The sequence below is a fragment of the Hypomesus transpacificus genome, chromosome 23 (assembly GCF_021917145.1).
Source record: "Hypomesus transpacificus isolate Combined female chromosome 23, fHypTra1, whole genome shotgun sequence".
Classification (NCBI taxonomy): Eukaryota; Metazoa; Chordata; class Actinopteri; order Osmeriformes; family Osmeridae; genus Hypomesus; species Hypomesus transpacificus.
In genome coordinates, this window is record NC_061082.1 from 11,478,956 (window position 1) to 11,498,700 (window position 19,745).

At 48.7% G+C, this 19,745-nt stretch overlaps 1 protein-coding gene across 1 annotated transcript in view; it reads left to right on the forward strand.

Moving 5' to 3' along the window:
• Positions 1 to 17,282, forward strand: part of acvr2aa (activin A receptor type 2Aa) — a 32,178-nt gene extending 14,896 nt beyond the window's left edge. The window contains exons 4-11 of the mRNA XM_047046266.1: positions 1,818 to 1,972; positions 7,818 to 7,961; positions 8,514 to 8,657; positions 9,078 to 9,223; positions 9,524 to 9,638; positions 10,734 to 10,872; positions 11,946 to 12,076; positions 13,761 to 17,282. Coding sequence (XP_046902222.1) covers positions 1,818 to 1,972; positions 7,818 to 7,961; positions 8,514 to 8,657; positions 9,078 to 9,223; positions 9,524 to 9,638; positions 10,734 to 10,872; positions 11,946 to 12,076; positions 13,761 to 13,955 — 1,169 coding nt within the window. The 3' untranslated portion in view covers positions 13,956 to 17,282. The remainder of the gene's footprint in view (positions 1 to 1,817; positions 1,973 to 7,817; positions 7,962 to 8,513; positions 8,658 to 9,077; positions 9,224 to 9,523; positions 9,639 to 10,733; positions 10,873 to 11,945; positions 12,077 to 13,760) is intronic.
• The last annotated feature ends 2,463 nt before the right edge of the window (positions 17,283 to 19,745 follow it).

Genomic DNA, 19,745 nt, shown 5'->3' on the forward strand with positions numbered 1-19,745 from the left:
CAGAGCAGATATTGGGGGTTGGGCTGTGGTGGCATGACTAAAAGCACAGTGCCCCACTGAAACCACATCAGTCCCTAGCTAACCACTGTAACCACATCAGTCACTAACTAACCACTGTAACCACGTCAGTCACTAACTAACCACTGTAACCACGTCAGTCACTAACTAACCACTGTAACCACGTCAGTCACTAACTTACCACTGTAACCACGTCAGTCACTAGCTAACCATTGTAACCATGTCAGTCACTAACTAACCACTGTAACCACGTCAGTCACTAACTAACCAGCAGTAGTGCTTATCCCTACCCTTTAAAATGATCACAGACACCGGTCATCATCAAATCACAGCCCCCCGCACTCACGTCAGTGTACTTTAAGTGAATGCGCCAATTCCTTCACAAAAAGAAAATTAGGGCATTGTGTGACGCTATTCAGTCGATTTGGCATGTGGAAATAGGGATTACCCCGTACTGAAGCGGCACGCCACCTTTTGTCCCTTATTTCATTGTGACAAGGTTGGCAACTGTACTAGCTAACCACTGTTACCACATTAGTAGCGAGCTAACCACTTTAACCCTGTCAGTCACGAGCTAACCACTGTAACCACGTCAGTTAGCTAAACACTGTAACCATGTCAGTCACTAGCTAACCACTGTAACCACGTCAGTTAGCTAACCACTGTAACCATGTCAGTCACTAGCTAACCACTGTAACCACGTCAGTTAGCTAACCACTGTAACCATGTCAGTCACTAGCTAACCACTGTAACCATGTCAGTTACTAGCTAACCACTGTAACCACAACAGTTACTAGCTAACCACTGTAACCATGTCAGTTACTAGCGATGCCAGTTTATCTTAGGTCAGCCCCTTCCAGAGAGGGGGGCTGTGGGGAGGGAAAGACATTCAGAGAGGGGGATGAGAAAGAGAGAGAGGGATACGGATTGGCGGAAGGGGGAGAAGAAGAGAGATGGAATCCGATTTAGAGAGGGGGGTATGGAGAGAGTGAGGGGGAAGGAAGAGAGAGAGGGGGATGGGGAGAGAGAGTATGAAAGAAGTTGAGGGATGGAATTGGAAGCGCACACTGGATGTCAGGCTGGCAGGCCAGCAGAAAGAAACCCATCACAGCAGTTACTGCGCTGCATGGACTATTATTGAGACACAGTTGCTTCTCTGACAAAGGGCACTATTTTGCGTCTCCTCATCTCTCTTAATTCCCTCTCTGTCCGCTATCTCTCTCTGCTGACCCTGTCCCTCTCTTCTCATCTTTCTCACCCTTTTGCTTTCCATCTCTCTATATTCTCTCCTCTCCATTTCAACACTCGCTGTCGTGGTGTCCGACACCAAGCTTGGACTCTGACAAGCTGGCCACTTCCTGCTATACTGTCAGGAGGAGTAGAGAGAAAGGTGGGCAGGGAGGGAGGACAGGAGGGACAACACTACCACACTAGTAGCACAAAGCCGACCGGCAATGTGCAGTTGCCAGCCTTCTGGTGCAGGTGATTAGGGACCAAAAACATTCCCCCTGTGGCTAACTAGCTGAGTTGCTGATGCTAGCACATTAGTGGCTAACGCTAACCTAGATCTGTGTTAAGTAGCAATTGCTAGCGCTGATCTAGTAGCTAACTAGCATTGTGCTAAATGGATATTCCTAGCATAGTGCTAGGCTAAACGGTTCCTCAACAACTTGAGTTTGAAGCCCTTTATTGTCTTGATATAATTTGATGCATTTTAATATTTTCTCTCTCCCCCCACCCCTTTTCTCTCTATATCTCTCTTTCTCTCTCCGTCTCCTTCTCTCCGTCTCTCTGCCCAGCCACGTCTAACCCCGTCACCCCTAAGCCAGCGATGGTGACCACCCTCATGTACTCCCTGGTTCCCATCATGGGGATCACAGCCATCATCCTGTTCTCCTTCTGGATGTACCGCCACCACAAGCTGGCATACCCACCCGTGCTGGTGCCCACCCAGGTAAGACAGGCAAGGCGAGAGCTTGTCATATCAGGCTAGACTCTACCAGTAGCATGGGGGGGGGGAGGGGGGCGGGTGTGAGTGTGTGATGTGAAACGTTGTTCGTGTCAGACTCGGCTCAACGTCGCAAGGCTTGAGACCGTGTCCTGTTGTTGTGGCCGACGCAGTCACGGTCGAGTTGAGCAGCCTCTTCCTGTGAAGTGCACGTTACCTACTTCTCACAATCATCTCTCTCCCACCCGCTCACCTCTCACACCTTCTCCTCACACACACACACATGCAGCTATCTCTCCTCACACACAAATACATCACCTCACATACAAACATCTGTCTCCTCACGCATACGCGCACACGCATACACACACACCTCTCTCTTTTCCCGTCTGTTTGAATGGCACTCTCTCCTTTTTCATACAAGTCTTGTTTGGGAGAGAGGCTGTCAGCTCAGGAGATGGACAGACAGAGCCTCTCTTCCCCGCAGCCGTGTCTGCTCTGCTTGATGGGGTGTGACGGAACCTTGACTGAGCCAATGTACCACCACCACCCCCCCCCCCCCTCTCCACACACACGCACACACACAGGCACCAGCCTGCTACATGAATGCTCAGAACAGCAGGAAGCCTCATGACAAGCCCTCCACCACAGCTAAGTGAGGCATCACACTGCCTGGCATGTGGGGCCTACCTCCACAGTGCCTATAGAAGCGTTGCAATTAGCGGAGTCAGATTTCAAAGGCCCTTGTGCCTGGTGGCGCTGTATAAATGGTGACTTTATTATTTGGTTGTGTTTCTGTCCCTCACCATGCCGGTATTCTATTGTTGTTGTTATTTGTCTATATACATATATCTCTGGCCATCTATACATCTGTCTTTATATGTCTGTCTATATTATCTGCCTGCCTATATGTCTACATATATATGTCTGTCTATTTATCCATCTAGCTTTCTGTCAGTCTGTCCATCTGATGTTTACAGTTCAGAAACGTCTGGTGTGTTCATGATTGGTCAGTTCAGCAAAGGCGTCCTCCACTGTGCTCCATCTCTTGTGAGGTCAGAGGTCATGGTGACCCGCTGGGACATTCAACCTGGCAGCACTCCCAATATCAGCGCCGTCAGCAGTCACCTGGGCATGTGGGGTCCTGTTTGGGGACAGCGGGCGGCCGGTGATATGCCCGGCGGAGCAGAACAGGGGCTGGATACAGCTGAGGGGGGCGGGGGCCTCCAGGCACCAGCAGCCAATGAACAAGCATCTTAGTTATGAGAGGTGGTGGGAGTATGTGGGTGGTGTGTGTGTGGGTGCGTCCGTGCAGGGGTGGTAGTTCTTGTTTGTGTGTGTGTATATGCATTTGTGTGGGCTTGTTGTTGTGTGTGTGTGCCCTCTTGTGCAAACTACAGTAGGTGTGTGTGTGTGTGTGTGTGGTCCTCACCCACTCATCCTCGCACCACAGAGCACAGGCAAGCGCAGCTCCGAAGTGGGGGAGGGGGCGGGTTAATAATGCATGCCCTCTCTCTCTCTCTCTCCATCTCTCTCTCCCTCTATCGCTCTCTCTCTTTCTCTTTTGTTCTACCCACCTACCCCCTACTCTGTCCCCCCTCCCTCCAGGCTATAAAAGGCAGAATTTCCCAGGTCAATGAGACATGCCAGGTCTGATCGATAACAGGCCGTGATTTTCATTAATCCCTCCCCTCCTCCCACATGCAACGCTCGCTTCTGTACAGCCTGGCACTTCCTACTGGAGTGTACACACACACACACCACACATACACACAGACCACACACTCATATACACAGACGCATACGCACTCACACACACGCATTTTGAAGTACAGCACAGTAGGCAGGTATTTTATGTTCATAGAGCTGTATTATTAGCTGTGAAAAACGAGAATTGGGGTTAAGTTGATAAATCTCTGGCTAAATGCATGCACACACACACACACACACACACACAAGGATTACACTTAATACACATGATGCACATGCACACACTCGCATGCGCACACACACACACACTCACGCAGGCACTTAGTAAAAAAAACTCCCTTCATGGTTTGTAAGAGCAGTGTCAGTCCGTGTGTGTTTGTAAGGGCAGGCTCAGTCCCGGTGTGCGTTTGTGGATGACCAAGCTCAGTCCCAGTGTTTGTGTGTGGCCACCCTCCCTGACCTCCATCCCAGAATGCAACGTGATCTTGAGAGGCAGGAAAGAGCTGCTCTATTATTTACCAGATTTCTAAACACCCCGTCTGAGTCAGCATGTCCTTCAGCCTGGAGGGGGAGTGGGGCGGGGCACACCCTCCTTGCCCCACCACCACTATCACCCCCACCATTACCACCACCACCACTATCACCTCCATTACCACCACCACTATCACCCCCACCATTACCACCACCACCACTATCACCTCCATTACCACCACCACTATCACCCCCACCATTACCACCACCACCACTATCACCTCCATTACCACCACCACTATCACCCCCACCATTACCACCACCACCACTATCACCTCCATTACCACCACCACTATCACCCCCACCATTACCACCACCACCACTATCACCTCCATTACCACCACCACTATCACCCCCACCATTACCACCACCACCACTATCACCTCCATTACCACCACCACTATCACCCCCACCATTACCACCACCACCACTATCACCTCCATTACCACCACCACTATCACCCCCACCATTACCACCACCACCACTATCACCTCCATTACCACCACCACTATCACCCCCACCATTACCACCACCACTATCACCCCCACCACTATCACCCCCACCATTACCACCACCACTATCACCCCCACCACTATCACTCCCACCACTGTGTGTGTGTGTGTGTGTGTGTGTGTGTGTGTGTGTGTGTGTGTGTGTGTGTGGGAGTACAGTGTGTGTGCTGCCTGACAGTGTGTTTCAGGGGAGGGTTAGGTACCAGGAGCGTAATCACACTCTCTAACAGGCGTTGCAAGAGTCTGGGGGAGTTGTTGGCAGGGGCTGAAATGCTCACCGGCAGCTTGTCATTTTGATAGCATCCCTGGGCTGAACACACTGTAGTGTACACACACACACACACAGAGGAGAGGTGCTCCACAAGCACTAGCATCCTTGTGTGTGTGTGTGTGTCTCCTACCTACCACAGAGTACTATTAATCACTCAGGCCCTATTGCTGGTTGTGGATGAATAATGTACAAATGGTCCTGGCTTTCCATAGGATTGTTTTGCAAGGAGAGAAAGTGTGTGTGTGTGTGTTTCTGCGTGCGAGCGTCGGAGAAGCCCTAAACTCTCTTCCAGCTTAATGTGCTTTTCCATCGCTGTCGTGACTCCCACGCTTGGCTGCAGGTGAGCCCAACCCAGGGCTGAGTGATCACTCATCTACAGATGTTACAGTGTAAAACGGAAGCGAGGTCAGCGAAGGCAATGGTCACTTAGCAGCCAATCAGAAGAGCCCGTTTAGGAGTAGGTCTGCTGTCTGACCTTCAGGTCATCGGATCAGCCTTGCTGTTAGCGTTGTCGCTCTCTCCTCTCCTCTCTCCCTTTCCCTCCTCTGCCTCCGTGTCTCTCTCTGCGTCCGTGTCTCTCTCTGCTTTCACGTCTTTCTTTCTCTCTGCCTCCATCTCTCTCTCTGCCTCCATGTCTCTCTGTCTTCATGTCTCTCTCTCTGCCTCCATAGCTCTCATGCTGGATCTTTGTTTTATGCCTCTCTCTCCTCTACTAGCACGCCTTTCACATAATGATTGAGGTAAGAATCGAGCTCCATTCAGCTGTTGGCTCGTACTGAGCCCAGGGTTTCTAGTTTGTTGACTTATTTTTGCATCTTTTTTTTGTTTCTGTTGTTGATCACATTATTCAAGCCTGCTTTTTCACCTCTTCAAGTACAACAATGTTTATCTCTGTTTTGAGTTGTACCGAGCAGTCTTTTCATTTTGTGATGCTCTTCGATGGTTTGTTATTGTGCACGGACATGTATGCATTAAATCCACTGTCCTGATTGGGTCTTTGTTAGCAGACCCGTAATCACGGACTAATCAAGTGCATGGACCAATGAGGAAGTGACTCAGTGATTGGAATGCAAGACTGAGCATGCCATGAATGCAGCCAATAGCATCTAAGTGAACTGATGGATGATCTGTGATGAGACCAATGGGGTGGTGGAGAACTGTCGCCAGGGAGACGTGCACCACACGCACAACACAACCTCGCCTCCAAATACACTTCACCTACTATCTCTCTCAGTTTCACTCTCCTGCCCCCTTCCCTCTCTTTCTATCTCTATCTTTCTCTCTCTTTCTCTCTCTCTGTTTTTCTCTGGCTGTCTGGCTGTCTCTGTCTCTCTCTGTGTCTTTCAGTCTCTCTCTCTCTCTGTCTCTCTCTCTCTCTCTCTCTCTCTGTCTCTCTGTCTATCATTCTATCTTTATCTATTGTCCATCTTTTTGTTTCACATCCCTCTTTTCCTTTTCCCACAGTCAAGACACTTTTCTTAAGTCCAGTGCCAGCTCCTTTTCCGTGTACAGCTCTAATGAGCGCAGCCATTCTCAATGGCCTGTAAACGACAGTATCGATCCTTGCTTTGAGGGCAAAAGAGTGGCTCATAAATATAACGAATGCATGGCAAAGCCCCCTCTCTCCCCGTAGACACAACACACAAACCCCGCCCGTACCCTGCCCTTGCCTACAGGGACAACTGTACCATAAAAAATTTAAAAAAGCATTGTTTTCTTTTTTACGAGCGCCCGTTCAGTGACTGGCAGTGGGAGAAATGCAATTGTAAACATGACCTTGGACACGGCGCTGTTAGAGGAGCTGGGTGTGGAGCAGGGGCTGGGGACACAGCCTTAGCCCTGCCTAATGGCCTCTATGTCAACCTGTCTGGCTAGGTTACCCTCTCTCTCTACCACATGCACACACTGTCCCCTGCTGCTCCCCCTGTTGAGCCGTTATCCCCTGACCCACTACACACACACACACCCACCCATACCCACACGTATAGTAGCTACATGTGGGTTGGTACGGTGTGCGCACGTGTCCCGAGGGTGAACACTGATGTTATATTATAGCTAGGCCTTCGAGCAATAGGCTCACTCCCCTATGACTCAACTCTCTCTCTCCCTCACACACACACACACACACACACACACACACACACACATACACAAACTATTTAGAGACCTAGTCGTCACAGTAGGCAGTAGGGTGGACACCTATGGAACTCTCCACCTACATTAACATCAGAACACGGCGCTCTACTTAGGCCTCTGGTTGTTGGAGGCCTTTAGCAGAGTGGCCAATCCAAGCCAAGTCGGCCATCAGTCATATACAGGCTTGTTTCCAGCCAGGGGGTGGTGGGATCTCCTGTCCTGGAGGAAAGTGTTCATCCCAGAGGGGAACATTTCAGCGTGAGCACCTGGGCTGCTGTGAGGTAGTTTGAGCGTCTTCATATAATTACACTCTCCAGTCCCCTGCCACGCTCAATGTAGGTCAGCATCACCCAGCAGTCCAGAGACAGAGGTTGGTGATTAAGTGTAACAAGCTCAGGACTTCCCTCCCCCGACCCCCCCCCCCCCCTCCTCTCCCCCTCCAACCCCTCATAAGCCCCGTCTGTCCAAGCTTCATAGAAATGCCTTGGCAGCTGCTCACAAGTTTCCCTTTCCTCCATCTTGGGGCCTCACTGATCCTGCCCCTCGGCTGCCATTTTGGATCTTCACCGCCCCACTTTCACAAACGAAGCCACGCAGTCGAAGCTCGGTCTCTCTCGGACATCGAATGCTCAAGGGTAGTCACTGTTGTTGATTTGGTTCCGTGTTCCTTGTGTGTTTCCATCTCATTCAGGACCCAGGACCCATGCCTCCATCCCCCATCCTGGGGCAGAAACCGCTGCAGTTACTGGAGATTAAAGCCAGGGGGCGCTTTGGCTGCGTGTGGAAGGCTCAGCTGCTCAATGACTATGTGGCCGTGAAGATCTTCCCCATTCAGGTGAGGCTTCACCGGGCTAGCAAGAGTTAGCAAGGAGGGAGGAAGGCAAACGGAAGCAGCCAGGGAGGGAGGCAGCAAGGAATCGGCAGGCTAGCACGGAACCATGAGGCAGGCTTTCCCTGTTTTCTTGTGTGTCGGGTGTGGTGTGTGTGTGTGGGGGGGGGGAGCGTTAGTCTTAGTCTTAAAGCCCCAGGACTAATCCCCCCCCCCCCAGTCTGACCAGGGCCCTTAACTGAGGCCAATCACTAAGCCTCTTGTGGCCTCGATTGACCACTGAGCCCAACATGACAGAACAGTATGGAAGCCCAGTCACTGTGTAGACCAGTTCAGCTGCTGCCTTAAGACCTGTGGAGAGGGTTCTGGAATGTCATTTGCATCAGGCTTACCCTAATCCCTTTTCCGCTATGCAAATATATGCAAATCATGTTTGAGCTGTAATATAATATATGATGAAAGCAGGCACCCCTAACCCTATAAAGCCTGTTCATCTGTGGACGTCAAGCACACAAGTCGGTTGTGTTCACCGGTTTCTTGTCCGCGTGGCGTTCGCAGGACAAGCAGTCGTGGCAGAACGAGTACGAGATCTACAACCTGAGCGGCATGAGGCACGAGAACCTGCTCCACTTCCTGGGCGCCGAGAAGAGGGGCTCCAACATGGACATCGAGCTGTGGCTGATCACCACCTACCACGAGAAGGTAGGGCTCCCCCTGCTGGACAGAGGAACACGTCGCACCTTCTCTCACGCTCCTGTCGAAGATGATTGACATCTGGAGGACATTTCACCTCCGCGCGGAGCCTGAACGACTCAGAACTGTATTTGAAGATGGTTCTAGAACCTGACTGCAGCTCTGGTCGTTAGAATGGGGCTGGCTATTCCGCGTGGGGGAATCCCGCCCTCTAGTGGATGAATCCATAGATTCCAGAGAGTGCATGTGCATGTTTCGTATGTGTGTTTTGTTAGCGGCAATGTCCCTACTAAGAGTGTAGCTCAGTGGTAAAAAAAGATTAAAAGATCCCAGGTTCAAAACCCCCCCATGTACGTCGCTTTGGATGAATACATTATTATGATATCCAGAGAGAGGCTATGTGTGTGACCTGTGTGACACCTCCCCCAGGGGTCGCTTACTGACTATCTGAAGGCCAACGTGGTGTCGTGGAGCGAGCTTTGTCACATCGCCCAGACTCTGGCCCGAGGCCTGGCCTACCTCCACGAGGACATCCCTGGGCTGAAGGATGGACACAAGCCTGCCATCGCTCACAGGTAACCTGCCTCCCTCTCGGCTCCCCTGCCTCCCTCTCTGCTACCCTTTCTCCCCCTCTGCCACTCTGCCTCCCCCTTTGGTACACTACCTTGTAACCAACCTCCTGCCTGTCTGTCTGCTAATAGGCCTTGTTCTCCATCTACTCCTCAACAGAAAGACTCGTCTGTCAGCCTGTCTGTTCCGCCTGTCTGTCCGCCTGTCTGCTTGTTTGTAGTACCAGATATTAGGCCACCTCCGTCTGACCTAAGAGCTACTGTGTGTCTGAATGCAGCTCTAAAGGTGCTATCCTTCCTCCACAGGGACATCAAGAGCAAAAACATTCTGCTGAAGACCAACCTGACGGCCTGCATAGCTGACTTTGGCCTGGCCCTGAGGTTCGAGGCAGGGAAGTCAGCTGGAGACACTCATGGACAGGTGAGAGATGCTGTCTGTAGAGCATATTGGGAGAGTCTCTGTAGACCAGGCTTTCTGTAGGGCATACTGGGAGTGTCTCTGTAGACCAGGCTGTCTGTAGGGCATACTGGGAGAGTCTCTGTAGACCAGGCTGTCTGTAGAGCATATTGGGAGAGTCTCTGTAGACCAGGCTGTCTGTAGGGCATACTGGGAGTGTCTCTGTAGACCAGGCTGTCTGTAGGGCATACTGGGAGTGTCTCTGTAGACCAGGCTGTCTGTAGGGCATACTGGGAGAGTCTCTGTAGACCAGGCTGTCTGTAGAGCATATTGGGAGAGTCTCTGTAGACCAGGCTGTCTGTAGGGCATACTGGGAGTGTCTCTGTAGACCAGGCTGTCTGTAGGGCATACTGGGAGTGTCTCTGTAGACCAGGCTGTCTGTAGGGCATACTGGGAGAGTCTCTGTAGACCAGGCTGTCTGTAGAGCATATTGGGAGAGTCTCTGTAGACCAGGCTGTCTGTAGGGCATACTGGGAGTGTCTCTGTAGACCAGGCTGTCTGTAGGGCATACTGGGAGTGTCTCTGTAGACCAGGCTGTCTGTAGGGCATACTGGGAGTGTCTCTGTAGACCAGGCTGTCTGTAGGGCATACTGGGAGTGTCTCTGTAGACCAGGCTGTCTGTAGAGCATATTGGGAGAGTCTCTGTAGACCAGGCTGTCTGTAGGGCAAACTGGGAGTGTCTCTGTAGACCAGGCTGTCTGTAGGGCATACTGGGAGTGTCTCTGTAGACCAGGCTGTCTGTAGGGCATATTGGGAGTGTCTCTGTAGACCAGGCTGTCTGTAGGGCATACTGGGAGTGTCTCTGTAGACCAGGCTGTCTGTAGGGCATACTGGGAGTGTCTCTGTAGACCAGGCTGTCTGTAGGGCATACTGGGAGAGTCTGTGTAGACCAGGCATTCAGGGGTAGTCGTACTTAGACAGGTATCCATAATACTGGTATATTGCACTGGGACAGTCTCTGCAAGCATCATCTACTGAGACTGTCTAGAAGCTAACGACACAGCAGGATGTATTTATGTGTGTATGTGTGTTTCTACGTCTCGTCCCCCCCTCCCTCAGGTGGGCACCCGTAGGTACATGGCTCCGGAGGTCCTGGAGGGGGCCATCAACTTCCAGAGAGACTCCTTCCTGAGGATAGACATGTATGCTGTGGGCCTGGTGCTCTGGGAGCTGGCCTCGCGCTGCAAGGCAGCTGACGGTGAGCGCACACACACACACATTTCTACACACACACGCCCATCCCCCCGACACACACACGCTCATACACCCATACACACACGCCCATCCCCCCCGACAGACACACGCCCATACGCCCATACACACACTCCCATCCCCCCCGACACACATACGCCCATACACCCATACACACACGCCCATCTTCCCCGACACACACCCACAGTGTAGGAGGTGGCCTGCAGCAGGCCATGTCCTGGTCCTGGTCCACAGAGTCCTACCCTCCCAGCCCGTCCACACAGCTATAGATTGTGTCTGGTCTGGCCGCAGTATTGACCTGGTCTGGCCCGGGGTTATTGTGACAAGTCTCATCAGGCAGAACGTTCTGGATGACCTCAGTGGTTATTACTGTAGGCCGCACATACCTCACACTGTAGACCACTCAAACCCCTTCACACATCCTGTACTGTAGTAGACCACACACGCCTCCTCGACTGCAGACCACACACACCTCCTCGACTGTAGACCAAACACGCCTCCTCGACTGTAGACCAAACACGCCTCCTCGACTGTAGACCAAACACGCCTCCTCGACCAAACACGCCTCCTCCACCAAACACACTTCCTCGACTGTAGACCAAACACGCCTCCTCGACTGTAGACCAAACACGCCTCCTCGACCACACACGCCTCCTCGACTGTAGACCACACATGCCTCCACGACTGTAGACCACACACGCCTCCACGACTGTAGACCAATCACGCCTCCTCAACCAAACACGCCTCCTCGACTGTAGACGACACACGCCTCCACGACTGTAGACCAAACACGCCTCGTCGACTGTAGACCACACACGCCTCCTCGACGGTAGACCACACACACCTCCACGACTGTAGACCACACACGCCTCCTCGACTGTAACGCGCCTCCTCGCCTGTCGACCACACACGCCTCCTTGACTGTAGACCAAACTCACCTCCTCGACCAAACACGCCTCCACGACTGTAGACCACACACGCCTCCTCGCCTGTAGACCACACACGCCTCCCACACTTTGGCAGGGCTTGATCATGGACTGTGTGTCGTCCGCGATGCAGGCCCTCTGGATGAGTACATGCTGCCCTTCGAGGAGGAGGTGGGCCAGCACCCGTCCCTGGAGGACATGCAGGACGTGGTCGTCCACAAGAAGCTCAGGCCCACACTCAGGGAGTGCTGGCAGAAACACCCGGTGAGTGGCACGCACCACGAATCCCATCGTCCCCTTGCAGTCCCAGTGGTCAGGTGACAGGGAGAGATGGGGACACCAGCGTGAGGCTTTTAGGAGGAGTTGGGATCGGACTGTGGAGGTATGCTCTGTGAGCACATCTCTACAGCTACTTCCCCCAACACAGTAGGCCACGCCCAGTGTCACCTGTTCATGCCCCACCCAACTAAAAATCCCTGCTACACCACGTTCACCCAGAGCAAACCAGACCCCATACCAGACCGCCATCGATTGGAGAACGATACTGACTTTGTGGCCAGATTTCTCTCCCTCGAGTCTAGAAGATAGTGGCCTTTCCTGTCTGAACATGCTGCTGCTACGCGCTGCCCTATCAGTGTCTGCTATCATATCTGTTCCAGCCACTCAGCCTCCTGTTCTCTGGAGCTGGAGACGAGCTTAGCTAGCCTAGGTGATGGTCCAGCTCCAGACTGCGACCAAATGGTCGCATTTTGTGACCAGTTTTTGAGACAGTGCGAGCATTTTTTACAAACACTCGCGCATGTGCAACCTACAAATTTGTATTAATTGGGTGTGCACAATGTCAGCACACGTTAGCAACGACGCATAGATACGACGTTCTAGTAAGACGGCGATATCAGTGCTCCTTCTGCATTAGTACACCGTAGCTAAAAGTCTAGGAAAGTTCAGGCTATTTTTCGCTAGGTACCTATAAACCTAACTAAAAGTCTTGGAAAGTTCAGGTTATTTTTCGCTAGGTTCCTACGACCTCTTAATCTGCCAGACGAGTGACTTGCCCTTCGATCTTTTGGTGAGCAGTTTCACGAGCCCTTCTTACCTGGCGTCATGGAGCCTAGCAGCTAAATACTTATTAAGCACTAGCGTTGCTACTGTATCCCTGCCTGTGTTTGAGCTGTTGCGCTGTTATACTCAGCAAGTATTGTGTTGTGGTGTCGAAGGACTGATCGAAAAGTGCATCATAAATTTAAGCCATTTGCATGTATAGTACGTAATGTCACATTAAAAGTTTTTATTTAAACTCAAGCTTATATGGTGCGTTGCTGTATATCAGTTGTAAAAATGACAGTAAAAAAAACGGACCCAGGCACACCCCACAATTTTCCCAGAAATTGTCCCAGGGGCGATTCTAGGATCAGACCTTTAGGATGTCCCTTTCTTCATGAACTACCAGCATCAAATGATAATAAACAATATATTTAAAAAATATATTATTTTTAGGGGTGCTGATATTAAATTTAGGGGTGCTTGAGCACTCCTAAAAAGGGTCTAAAATTGCCACTGAATTGTACCCTCTCTAGTTACATTAATAAATGCATTGCAGGTCAATATAAGGTGTGCCCCAAAATGTTCTGCTTGCGCTCCTAAAATGTTCAGTCAGGGGCTACTGTGCTCCTAGTAAAAAAAGTTTGTCTGGAGCCCTGGTGTGTGTCTGTGTGTGTCTGTGTGTGCCTCCCTGTGTGTGTGTGTCTGTGTGTGTCTGTGTGTGTGCCTCCCTGTGTGTGTGTGTCTGTGTGTGTCTGTGTGTGTGCCTCCCTGTGTGTGTGTGTCTGTGTGTCTGTGTGTGTGCCTCCCTGTGTGTGTGTGTCTGTTTGTGTCTGTGTGTGTGCCTCCCTGTGTGTGTGTGTCTGTTTGTTTGTGTACTGTGCAGTAACCCGTCTGTGTCCCCCAGGGTCTGACCATGCTGTGTGAGACCATAGAGGAGTGCTGGGATCACGAGGCGGAGGCGCGCCTATCGGCCGGCTGCGTGGAGGAGCGCGTCATTCAGATGCAGCGTCTCAACAACGTCACCGCGCCTGAGGAGATCGTCACGGTGGTCACCATGGTCACCAACGTAGACTACCCCCCAAAGGAGTCCAGCCTATGACTAGGCTGAGGACCAATCAGAGCAGGGCTGACTGGGCTGAGGACCAGTCAGGGTGGGGCCGGTGGGCCGGACCCTGCATGGGCTCAGCCAACGAGCTACAGTGACTCTTACCTGTGCCCGTCTCTGATTGTACACGAGTTGTCAGCCAATCACGGAGAGGATCTGGATTCACATGTGGGGATTCCCGGTTTAGACCGCGTTGTGTGACGGTTAGCAACACGCGTGCCTGAAGACTGCCCCCCCCCCTCTCCCCCCCTTGGATCCAGGAGGTGGGGGGAGAAACAAAGCCAGGAGAAAAGCAATCATCTAGACTTCTATCTGGACACACTGGTGCCCAGGACCTTGACAATGACTCAGTCATTTTAAGGTTGACCCTTTGACTGATATCTTTCTCTCTCTTTTTTCTTCTTTCTTTTTCATTTTTATTAAAGATGAGGAAAATTACTTCCTGGACTTCTTTTTTGTTTGTTTTTAAGAAAAGCAGGCGTGGATAGAGCCCACACAAACAGTTCACTTCATTTCAGTATAAAAAAGGGCAACTTGGTTTTTTAAAACACGATTTGCTGTTTTTGTGTTTCTATGAATGACTATTGTAATGCCAATAAGAAACAGCTTCTGAATGTCTGTGTATTGCTGCTGTATATATATCAACAGAGAGAGAGTGTGAGAGGGAGAGAACAGCGTAATCAAGGTTGTTTATCCAGACCTGCACCGCAGCGTTTCTTCAGAATTACCATCAACCTCTCAACAAGGTATACCTCAGTTTCACATTCTACAAATAGTGAGTTTCTATGGCAACACTAAGACCACTGCAGAATATTCAGACGACCGTGTTTGGTATCGAAGCATTTTTAAGTGGGGGGGTTGGGGGGGGGTTGTGCGGGACTTTTAAGTATGCCAACGTAAAATGGCCATTCAAAAACCTGTGTCTCTGCCTTGTAAGCTTCTGTGTTCCTATGTTGCCCCTGCGATTCAAATGTGACTGTGAGCGTTGTTGTTTTACTGAAAATGTTAGGCCTTTTTTGAGAAGAATATCCCTGAAAATATGAATATCAGAGTTCAAAGAAAAGAATATTTAAAAGCACTTCCCTTGTTAGGTTTGCGGTGTCACACATAAGCGCATGCCTTCTGTTTGGTTTTCATTCTGTCCTCATTTTTTATTTTGTGTCCTTTGTAAGTTTTGAGCCTCTGTTTAAAAGTGACGCTGGTGTCGGTTGTGGAATTCCCCCCCCCCCCCCCCCCGATGATGATGATTTATATATAATTATTTTCTGATATGGAGTTGCAAGTTCTACCTTCCCTCTGTGTTTTTTTCCCCGATTATAGTCTGCTACTTGTACCCAGTATCACCATAGCTCAGGAAACACATCTCTATCTATGGACCCCTCTGTCTGCAGGCTGTCACTTCCTCCTGCCATTGTGTGGTGACGTCTCAGTGGAGGGTCGTATGCAAATGTTAGGTCTCGAAAGCAGGCCATGTTCTGCTCGAGCCTACTTAGTCTACTACGCGAGGTAGAAGGTGGCATCGCGATGTAGAGGAGAGAACATCATGAGGTAGTGGATATCATCGCGGCTGACGACAGGTTTTACAATGTAGCCATCATGGAGTCGAACCTTGTCCTCTCTTTGTCACCCTGTCCGCCATCAACAGACACGTTCCCTTCTTTGGATATACGCCCTATTTTCAGATGGCAAACATAAATATAAACTCAAAAGGCTAATGGAAGCTTGTAGGTTGATTTGAGATGGCAAGGTGGGAAGCTCTGAGTAGCTTTAGCATCTTAACACAGTGATGTGTTCAGTATTCTGGCTCGCCCTCTCTCTAGAGGGGATGCTACACCGGTGGCTTCAGTCTGTGCTTCTGCCTCTTCACCAACAGAGACATTCAGGGATATAACACTATGTTTCTACTCAGCTAACTGTATGCAATCCACGTTGGAGCAAACACTGGTTCGCCATTGCCTCAACTGACATTTCAGTGTAGCGTTTATTTGTTTTGTTTTTAGCTATATAAAAAAAAATCTGATGTCTTGTTAAAAACCAGGAAATCCTCTGGCCATGGTAAAGTACAACACGTACGGTTGCCAACTCAACGGTGCAAGGACGTATGTTTTTAGATTCATAACGACAGCAACACAACCTTGTAGACTTCTGTTTGTTTTTTTTTGTTGAAGGGGCCGTCAAATGCACAGTAGCAGCCTGAGCGCCCGGGGTCTCTCCTTTGCGTTACTGGTGTCCATACTGTAGCAACAGAAACTCAGCCAGGCTGTGAAGGTCTGGACGATGACTGTACAAGAGGCACAGCTAGCCAAGATGACCACAACCAGTAGACTGGCTGACTGATGCAACGGCTGCCATTTTGACACTTCTCACCTGTATTGCGTGTAGCACTAATGCTGAGGGGGTCATAGGTCAGATCGGGCATTCATTTCCATGTTCCGCCCTTGCAGAATGTTGTTTTAACAGCTGCTGTGCAGATGGTCTGTGCCCTGAGAGAGGGATGTCCCTGACCAAAGCAGGCCCAGGTCTTCAGCATGTGGAGCCAAGAGTTGTCTGTTCTTTCTGCTCCACGGTACTTCTAAGAAGTGCGTGTTAAATCTAGCCTGCTTATTTACCCCTTTAACAAAAAGCCAAACCCCCTTCAATGACAATAGCAGATGACTGGATGGAAGATGCACAGTATGTACATATGAATGTTGTTTTAGATTGTGATCTTAGCATGAGGTTGTTTTTTTATGGTCTCAAGACATAAAAGGAAAAAAAATCCTTTATAATGTTAATATTTAAAAAGAATGATTTTATGTTGTTTATTTTATATATAATTGTATTTTAAAAATGGTTTTAATAGTAATTTATGTCAAGGCCCAAGCAACACTAAAATTCGTCTTTGAAAGAGAAAGTCTTTACACTAGTCAAAACTCCCAGGATCAGCTTATGCGTTACCTCAGACATCTCTGTTGGTGCTCTACGTCATTCTCACAAAATTGGTCTTTGTTCCAGGCAAGTGATCTCGCAACGTTATTACAACGCTGTGACCATCACCTGTGATATAAGACCAGCAACGGGTTTTTCTTTTCATTTTCACTCTATGCTGACACAATATTTCATCACAGTAGAACGTTTCTGTAAACTGAGGCGAGTTACATGTTTTGCGGATATATTCATTCGAGGCATCCTACCACCCTGATTAAAACCTGACACGTTCCTTTGTTTTGCAAGAATTTAACAAACTGTTTCAGGGCTTGGTCGGAAGTGATTGTTGAATATTGTACAGAAGAAATTATGTATGCTATTTCTCCCCCTAAATAAAGTATAGTGACTGCTGAAGTGTCCCATGTTTTTGTTTATTGAGTATGTTTTCTTCTCTTCAAGTAGTTAAAATTATTCTAACTAAGGTTTTTATTTATCCAGTAAATCTGTTATACAGTGCCCTCCAAAAGTATTGGAACAGTGAGGCCAATTCCTTTATTTTTGCTGTAGACTGAAAACATTTGGGCTTGACATCAAACGATGAATGTGAAACCAGAGATCAACGTTTCAGCTTTTATTTCCAGGTATTTACATCAGGATCTGATGCACAAATTAGAAAATATCACCTTTTTGTTCGAACCCACCCATTTGTCACGTGAGCAAAAGTATTGGAACATGTGACTGACAGGTATGTTTTGTTGCCCAGGTGTGTCCTATTACATACATTATTCAATCAATAAATACCACTGAATGTCTACACTCAGGTTCAGATTGGGTAAGATAGGTTTTGTCTATGCAGACTGTATTCAGAGGTGAAAACAACATGAAAACCAGAGCGCTGTCTTTGGGTGAAAAACAAGCAATTGTGAGTCTTAGAGAAGATGGAAAATCAATCAGAGCCATTGCAGAAACATTGGCCATAGCCAGTACAACCATTTGGAATGTCCTGAAGAAGAAGAAAACTACTGGTGTACTAAGTAACAGACGTCGAACAGGTAGACCAAGGAAAACATCAGCAGTTGATGACAGAAACATTGTAAGAGCTGTAAAGAAAGACCCTAAAACAACTGTTAGTGAGATCAGCAACAACCTCCAGATGGCAGGAGTGAAGGTATCACTATCTACTGTTCGCAGAAGACTTCATGAACAAAAGTACAAGGGCTACACCAGAAGATGCAAACCACTCATTAGCAAGAAGAATAGGAAGGCCAGGCTGGAATTTGCCAAAAAGTACAGAGATGAACCTCAAAAATTCTGGAACAAAGTTTTATGGACTGATGAGACAAAGATTAACTTTTACCAAAGTGATGGAAAGGCTGAAGTTTGGAGAAAGAAAGGAACTGCTCATGATCCCAAACACACAAGCTCATCTGTGAAACACGGTGGAGGTAATGTCATGGCTTGGGCTTGCATGGCTTCTTCTGGGACGGGCTCATTAATCTTCATTGAGGATGTAACACATGATGGCAGCAGCAAAATGAACTCGGAAGTCTACAGAAACATTTTGTCTGCCAATTTAAGGAAAGATGCAACCAAACTGATTGGCAGAGCCTTCATCATGCAGCAAGATAACACCCCAAAACACACTGCCAAAACAACAAAGGAGTTCATCAGGGGCAAGAAATGGAAGGTATTGGACTGGCCAAGTCAATCTCCAGACTTAAACCCTATAGAGCATGCATTTTACCTGCTTAAGAGGAGACTGAAGGGAGGAACCCCACAAAACAAACAACAACTGAAAGAGGCTGCAGTGAAAGCCTGGGAAAGCATCAAAAAGGAAGAATGCAAAAGTTTGGTGACGTCAATGGGTCACAGACTTGCTGCAGTTATTGAAAGCAAAGGATTTGCAACTAAATATTAAGTCTTATTCACTTAAATATGTTTTAAGTATATCTGTTCCAATACTTTTGATCACATGACAAATGGGTGGATTCAAACAAAATGTGATATTTTCTTAGTTGTGCATCAGATCCTGATGTAAATACCTGGAAATAAAAGCTGAAACGTTGATCTCTGGTCTCACGTTCATTATTTGATGTCAAGCCCAAATGTTTTCAGTCTACAGCAAAAATAAAGGAATTCGCCTCACTGTTCCAATACTTTTGGAGGGCACTGTATATGCTTTCATCCCAGCAATTACCTGGGTGACTGTTTGTGTACCACTAGATGGCAGCAAAGCATTTTGAAAAGATGTCCCATTTTTCTCCTCAATTTTATCCTGTGCCTGGACCAGTCGCGTAGCCACAAGGGGCCTGGGCCCCCTCATTTGCATGTCCAGATTTCTGATTGCTCACAATAATTCTTTTTTTTGTGACCCCTTCATTTTAAGATGGGACCCCCCCAAAATAAAATTCTAGCTATGCCCCTGACCTGGACTGCTATATTTCAAGGTATTGTTATCACCACAAATTATATAATTCATTACATTACATATCACATAGGAATATTTTCCCTATAGGCATTTTGGAAATGGTTACTATGACTGGCTATTCCAAACTATTCGCTATACGTTTCAGCTTTAAAAATGAGGTTCTAACTAAATCTGGATCTTTTTAGGTTTTTGTTGGGTGGCCAGTATTATTTCTGAGTGGGCTAACTAAATGTGCACAGAACATTTCTCACATAGTCAAAATTCTGTATTTAATTGCATGCATGCAATCAAATTGAAAATATTTAATGTAATATTCCGACTTAAACTTTGGAGTCTTACTCCTGTGTCCTGAACATTGCAAATAATGGCTCATTTGGTGCTCTGGAACATAATCAGTCAATCTCCTTGGTGCTGGGGTTCTCTTGTCCAGGCTCCAGCTGTTGCGCAGG